This window comes from Apis florea, unplaced genomic scaffold (genome assembly GCF_048593485.1).
Source record: "Apis florea isolate Af1SG1 unplaced genomic scaffold, ASM4859348v1 contig_3391_pilon, whole genome shotgun sequence".
Lineage (NCBI taxonomy): Eukaryota > Metazoa > Arthropoda > Insecta > Hymenoptera > Apidae > Apis > Apis florea.
In genome coordinates this window covers 168989-177747 of record NW_028256754.1, presented here as the reverse complement: position 1 = coordinate 177747, position 8759 = coordinate 168989, and the positions used below count along the sequence as shown (strand labels likewise).

Genomic DNA, 8759 nt, shown 5'->3' with positions numbered 1-8759 from the left:
CTTTTCTTGTAATGATAGAGCATTACTGGATTTAAGTATAATATAATCTTCATATAAATGTATAAAAAATTATACATTAAAATTAAAAATAAAATAATTAAAATGACAGCAAAATTAAATGAATTACAATTAATATATGTTTTAATTATGAAACTGATTTGTACAGAGACAGCAATTTGTACTTCTTTAAAAAATGTAAAATAGAAATTATATTTAAAAATAATATAAATTTAAAATTTTATATACATTTACATATAAGAATTTTATGTTTTACACTTACATATTAGAAAAACTTTATATTTAATTTTTGCAAATATATATTATTTATTCTTAAGTATATAATGTTACTGATATGTTAACAATGATAAAATACATATAAATTTAAAAAAAAGTTACAGACAAAAAATAAATTATATATAAATTTATAATTCATAATTAATCTGAAATCATCATATGTAAATGTATATATATTTATATATACAGAATATTAATATATTCGTCAAATATCTTTGAAGGCTCGATTTTAAACTAAAACAATATATATAAAAAAATGTCAAGTGAAGCTTATTTATTAATTTATAAGTAATTGAAATTTATAGATAAACTGAGACGAAAAAAAAATTTCTATTTCTAACATTATTTATGTATTCGAATTGTTTATAACTTAATTACTAATTTAATCAATACTTTTATGTACCATCTTTTATATTCGTTTTGATTTTATAATTCTTAATATAAATATTATTAAGTATTAAAATATTTTAATAAATATATTATAACGAATGTATTAACATTTTGTATATACATATATACGCGCGCGCATATTTGCATATATAGGATAAGTTATGCAATTATTCAAATTCAATTAAACATAGCAAAAAAGTATTTTTGTATTGAAAAAAGATAAATAATATATACAAAAATTTAGCTTCTTATGATTATTTTTTTTTTTCGATTTATTCGATCGAAAATAAGAATGTATTTTTTAAGAATGCAAAATGAATTGCATTTTTTTTTTTAATATATTTTATTTCAAAATATTCTGTATAATGACTTTAATATTTAGAAAAACAATATTTTATGAAATATTTCCAATTTCCAATATATAAACACTGGAGATATAAAAGTGTTTAAAAATATATATCATAATATTGAAGATAGATATAATAATTTATAATTATCATTGTTTAAGTTTAAGAAATAATATACAAGAATGAAAAGTGAACTTGATGCATTAAATCAGATGTTATTATGTATCTATCTTAATTAAATATAAGAACAAAAAAATTGCATTTAATCAATTATTAATAAATCTGTTTTAATTAATAATTAAAATAATCTACAAATAAATTACATTTTGAAATAATTGATGAAAAAAATATGATTAAATGAAAGAAATAATATTTAAGACAAATTGCAAGTATCAAATGATATTTAATATTTGAAGAATTTTATAATTAATCATTCTAATCATTCAAAATATGTAATAGCTATTCTATAATTATAGCTATATATTACATCTTTAATATTTGGACATTTTTTAATAACAATAAAATAAATATATTTTTATTATTGTATATAATTGAATTTGACTTTTATTAAAAATTACAAGTTTTTTGTATATCTAATCAAACATAAAATATAATTTGATCTAATTGCGTAACTCTTACTATATATGAAAATTTTTGCATGAAATTTTATACATGAGTCTCAGTACATATCAGTATACCTATCAGTATACTTAAATTTTGAGAAATCCTGAACACTTTTTATCGACAAAATTTTAATAAGACAATTACTTTGATTTGATACATGTGGATATTCTATATTCCACATGTTTTTGTGCACCATATAATAATAGTGAGTTACATACATCACTATATTAGTACGGATAATAAATATAAAATATTAATTGCAGTATGATTCTGTATTAAATTGTATAATCTTGAATTTTAATTGGCAGTCAAATGTTCATGTTGATTTGTTCTCAGTCTTATGAGAACTTTTTTTCAAGTTCAAATAATGGAAGATGTAAATGTTTTCATACAAACTATCATAAACTCTTATAGAAATTGTACCATAATATAGTCAAAGATATAATTATGCTTTATCATCAAAACAATTTGACTCAATAATATTTTTTTTTTTTTGATGTTAATGGAAGAATTATTTTATTGTGGAGAAGGACAGAAGTTTCTTTCTGTGTATCATACTAATCTCAAAATGTCTAACAGTTCCAACAGTTATGAAGGTCCCAATCTAATATGCTATCATTTTAGCAAAGGACGGAAGTGGAAAAGGAAATATACTAATTGGAATGTACATATGTTGATAACAATGAAGTTTCCAGAGAATCAGTCTTTATGCTATGTGAATCTAAAATATACAAAGTGAAATGTAAATTATTGTGAATTGGATTAGACTGATGTCTTTTGCAGTCTTCTTATTATAAGGCATTATAAGTATTTATTATATTTATTTATTAAAAATGGTTCTTATTTATTAACATACATTTTCTTTTATAACTTTCTTTAAAAATAAGATTAAAAATATATACATAATGTAAAATAATAATCTATGATATTAGTATATGAATTATATGAATTAGTATAAGAATTAAAAGAACACATGAAATAAATATATTGGAGAAATTTAAAAATTATAAAAATTGCATAATATTCAAATATCTCTGAAAACTTCAAAGAATGTTTATAATATTTTGATAAAAAAATAAGAAGCTTTGTTCTATATGAAAAAAATAAAGGAATGAATAAAGAATTAAAATTATAATATGGAAGAATACAATCCACTACATTAACCTATACATACAATTATAACAGGAATTATTATTTGTGTAATATAACTTGTGTTGTAAACTAATACAATAAAACGTAGTTTAATGTTCATTCAATGTCAAACATTTTATCATCTTAAAATGCAAAATTCCAAGCTAATCTGAGTTCATATATGACATTTATTTATTTAATCTTGCGAATTGTATGCACTCATGATCTACCATATTATATGTCATAGCGTGAAAAATCTGTATTTTCATATCAACTTTTGTTTCATATCAACTAGAAATTGCGTTCTTTATGGTAGCACTAATTAATTAAAACAAAAACAAAAACAGAAAAAGAAAAAAAAAGATAGGATACAAATAAAGATAGCAATTATGAATTCAAGCCTTGACGCTTTTCTTCTTCAAGCATAGCATCAAGTTCATCAGTAAGATTTGCAAGCATATTCCCAATGTCATTCAAAACATCAGCTGGTTCACTACCACCAGAATGATGGCTTATTCCATGATTTTGCAAATTGTTGCCAGTATTACCACTTGTATATTCTTGTGCGCGTGCTGCTCTCTGTTTTATCGTTCCAGCATTCTCATTTGCAAATGGTAATGAGTCTGATTCTGTACTGGAACTCGACTGAAAAAATATATTTGGTATTAATATAATTATATAATATATGATGATTACACAGAAAAATCATAGTAAGTTTTTATATTATTTAATCATGTTTCTAATTTTTATATTATTTAGATTAAAATAAAAATATTTCATAAAAAAGATTAAAAAAAAAATAAAAAAAACTCAATGAATATTTTTTAAATATTTAAGACAATTAAATGTTCAAAATAATAATAAAAATGTATATATATATTTAAATTGAAAGCTGATAAAATAGCTGATAAATTTTGATAATATATATATAGAAATGATGAACAATATTATGTTTAAAAAAATAATAAAATTATTAAAAAAAATTTTAAAGTAAAATTTTAAAATTTTCTAAAATTTAATGCAATAAATTTAAATTGTTTTTATTTAATAATTAAATCTTAACTAATACTTTTATATATCTTTTGTTTATCTTTTTATCTTTATATATATTTGTTTATCTATATATCTCTTTATTTTAGTAGTTAGTATTTTTTAAAATCGATTCAATCAAAGTTGTTCTTGGAATATATTTACCTTATATGTATATAAAATGTGTATAAAGTGTTTTAAAATAATTTTAATTGATATTAGCATTAATTTTAAACGTTAATTGTATTTATTAGTGATAATAAAACAAACTTTCATTAAATAAAATAGTTAAAATTTTCAATAGTTATGAAATAATAATTTTTTGATCATTATATTTTTTATTTCAAGAAAACAATTATAAAATAAAATATATTCTCTGAAGCTTTTATTTCATGCATTTATAAATAGGAATGAATTTTTTATTTTTTCGAAAATAAAAAAAAAGTAAATAAAACATTTTATTTTATAAGAATTCAACTTGTAAAAAATTCTTTACGAATATTTAAAATTAACTATTTAAACGCATTGATAAAATCATTTGATAAAATGCTAATTGTATATAAAAATATTATATTACATATTAGTTCTAGCTTTAAATACTAAACGTATATATATTTAATATCTCTTTATTTTATTCAGTTTTTCTTATTATAAGTAAAATAAAACAATTGTGAATTGTTTATTTATCTATTTTTAATTCTTTAGATAATGCTTATATATTTGGTCTTAAAATATTTGTTATAAAATATATGATTTCTTTTCCAAAACTTTTATAAATTAAATACAAAATAACTATTGAATTTTTACAATAAGTTAATTAATTTATGTGAAATATCATAAAAAACATTTTGTACATTTTTCTTTGCATATAATCAATTTGTAAAAAATTTTCGATATTATTGAATTCTACTTATAGATGTGCGATCATCACTTATTAACTACTTATATAAACATATCATTGGCGATTGATAATATATATTACTCGATTAAATATTACAAATTGTTAACAATATATATATTAGGTATTCATAAAAATGTGAAATATTTTTAAAGGTGAATTTTAGACATCAAAATGATAAAAAAGTTCATATACACATGCTTATTAAGGCTTAATTAATGAGTTATAAGTATTTTAATTTTATATTAGATAGAGTGAGACGAATACTATATTGCAATATCGTTTACGTGACAGAGTCGATGAAAGTAAATACACTAACATTTTTTTATATATAATTGATTATTTCAAATGAATTTCAAAGTATAAAGTAATACAATAATGTATATAAATACCGTATAATGTAACTATACAACATTTTTATATTGTTTAAAAAAATTTTAATTATGCAAATTAAAATTTATGTAACTTGTTATTTAAGAATATTACTTCGAATAATAATATATATAGCAAATACCACAATATTAAAATTATACGATGATTACACAATATTTCATTTAAAATCATAAATGAATCGTTTTATTTCATTCAACCTGCCGTAGTTACCGAAATTTATAGAAACAAATGAAAACACATTTCTATAAGATTTCGAATTAGAAAAGTTGAATGTGTTTTTTATATACAATTGCTTTTTTAATTATTTTCATATGTATAAAAAAGTTCGAAGTACTAATGATACTTCAATTAATAATGATATTTAAATTTCAGATTCAATCAAATCATTGACAAATCTTTATCTTTATTTCTTTATTTCACTTGCACTCAATATTTCTTATTCTTATGCAAAGAGAAATAGTAGTCGATCTGGATATCACTATGAATCAATATTACACATTAATATCACATATCTATAAAAGAATGCATATATATTGCAATTTTTTTATATATACTCGATTAAATATTACAAATTTGCTAATTTTTTTTTATTTTTATTTCTGATATACATTACATAAACGTTATGAACTGAGGCCACAATAAAGGAATAGTATCTTAGCAATAGGAAAGATTTTTGATCTAGGCTTTCATTATATTTAATACACATAAACATAATATTCGATTTCGAATATTATTATTTCATTTTTTCTTTTTATCAAGTCTCTTTTTCTAATATCCACAATTAGCATTCAATTGTTTGCAACGTTATTTTAATAACACGTAATCGTATCGTATTGGAGTCAAATTCATAGTTTGATGAAATAATTTAACATATTTAAATATTTATTTAAAATAAAATTTTAATAAATAATTTTAATTAAATAAAATTAAATTTTACAATAATAATAAATAATCAAAATAATTTTATTCAAAAAAATTAATAATGAATAGTGAATAATAGTGAATAATAACGAATTTATAATAGTATTAGTATGATTAAAATATAGATATTGAATTTCTCCATTATTATTTTTTTCTTTTTAATCTCATATCATAATCTCAGTCATCTGAATAATATTGAATTCAAATGAAAGAAACAAAGATTTTTCAACTAATTTTTTCAACTAATTGATCTATGAATTTCAAATTGATTTAAGTATCATTAGACTATCATTATCATAGTATCATTTTCTTGTACATGTGAGAATAAACAAGTTTATATGTAAAAAATATATTCAACTTTTTTAATCTGAAATTTTATGGGAATGTGTTACTCCAATAGATTTCGGTAATTAGACAGATTGAGTGTCATATAACAATTCAATTAGATTTATGTTTGTAATGTTTGTAATTAAATAATATGTTTGTACCATAAAATAATTTATCTATGAATTTATATAAAGTAATGTATTAATATTCTGGAATTTAACTTATTCGAAATAAGTTTTTGTTAAATAAGGAATTACATAATATGTACATTATATTACATTACTGAAATTCATTTGAAATAATCAATTGTAAAAAAGTATCAGTATATTTACTTTTATCGAAGGGATTTGTTATGCAAACGACATTGCAATATGTACTACCGCGCACCCAACTGAATGTTCTCGCTTTTTCGCCATCTCGCTCTATCTAATATAAACTTAAAATGTTTATAACTTCTCAATTATATATGTGTATATGAACTTTTTTTGTTGTTTTAATATCTAGAATCTCCAAAAGTGTCCCACATTTTTATAAACATTCTGTATATTGATATTTTATATACTGGAACAAAAAATATATTTACAAAAATATATTATTTGAAAATTGTCATTTTTTGAAATCATGTATGACCATATTCATACCCCATAATACTCTCAAAATATAACTGATCAAACAAAGATATTCTCCATTACAGTTGACAAGTTTTTTTTTTCTGTACTTGGTATTTTTTTTTACCATATTTCGTTCATTCAAATATATTTACTTGCATCAGTAAATATGACATGATTTCAATATTTTATTTATGTACTTTTTCGCAAATTGCAATTATTTCTTTCTATTATGAATTCGTTGAAATATTTTTTATAAATTATTTTAATTATTATTTATTAATTATTATTTTATAAGTAGTAGAATATCCAATATCCTGTAAAAAATATATATTAATTTGAAGATAATTTTTAAATTCAGTTGTAATGTTTATTATATTTATCTATTTACTTAATTTTTTACTTAATTTTTCGAATTATTCATTTATTATAGATTCATGTTTATTTTTTAGATTATTTTTTAAAATTTTTCAATCTCAATATTTATTCCTTGGTTCATAAATCTCAGTATATTTCAAAAATTTACATAATAAATATAATCTTGAGTTTTATATTAGTTTTCTAAATTTATAATATAATTTTTTTTTCTTTTATTATTAAATTTCTATTATAAAATTTTTAATTTTAATTTCAATGCAAATAGCATATTTTATATGTTACTATTATTTTATATATTGCATATGTTTTGTATATTTCAATTAAAGTGCATATATATTTGTATATGTTAAATATTATTTTTATTGTATTCGTATATATCTATTTCATTGTATTCGTATCATAGGTAACTATAAATTTTATATTACATTTAATTAAAATTATTAAATATTTAATTTTTAAAAAAATATATATACATTTAATTAAAATATTAATAATAATATTATAAAATTTGAATAGATATAATACTTGTATTGTTATATCATTAATGATGATTCACCACTACTACTATTAATTAGAATTAAATTGTTAATTAAAAATCTAGACACATAAATAATAATATTGTCCATAACAATAATAATATTGTAAGACCAAAATTACTATATCTTATTTTTTATTTTAAAAATAAGTAGTTGAATCTTTTAACAAAAATGGAATCGTTACAATTAATATTGTTAAGCATTTCAACAGTTTCAAATTGTTTAAAATTTAATATACATTATAATACTTGTAAATATTATCAGTCAATAAAAAGATTAAAATTATTAATTTATTCTTAACAGATTATATATATAATTATTCATTTATAAGATGTATCGATAATTACGATGAACAGATTCAGAAAAAAATTAAAAATATTTTTCTAAACAGTTATAAAAAAGAATCCGAATATATTCGAAATATCTAAAATTGCCAATTTTATTTATAAAAATATTAAACGCTAATACTAAAAAAGAGTTTATGTGCACAAAAATATTGGTGCAAATATAAATATGTACCCATCATATCTTACAATATAGAACATTTATTTTTAGCATGTAAATTAATAGTGATTAAAAAACGTGAACATTTAAGCTTTACAAATATGAAAAAATTACTTATGATTTATTATAATATCAATCATGGAAATTTATTATAAATAATTATTAATTAAAATAAAATTATTGAATATCTATTACATCAATTCAAATATTATTATATGCAATATTAATAAATGTGCATTTATACATGCACATTTTCTGTATAAATATTTATATATTTTTCATATATATTTGTATTTTATGAATATAAAAATAAATATATATTCCATATATATATTTTTTTTTTATATATATTTTATATAGATAAAAATCCACAGCCTAT

General features: G+C 18.9%; 1 protein-coding gene across 5 annotated transcripts in view; it reads right to left on the bottom strand.

Moving 5' to 3' along the window:
* Positions 1 to 2767: 2767 nt before the first annotated feature.
* The window catches only part of ckn (CRK like proto-oncogene, adaptor protein), a 92735-nt gene continuing 86743 nt past the window's right edge, over positions 2768 to 8759 (bottom strand). For all 5 annotated transcript variants that reach the window (XM_086912568.1, XM_012492973.3, XM_086912569.1 and 2 more), the window contains one exon: positions 2768 to 3431. In XM_086912568.1, coding sequence (XP_086768694.1) covers positions 3174 to 3431 — 258 coding nt within the window. In that variant the 3' untranslated portion in view covers positions 2768 to 3173. The remainder of the gene's footprint in view (positions 3432 to 8759) is intronic.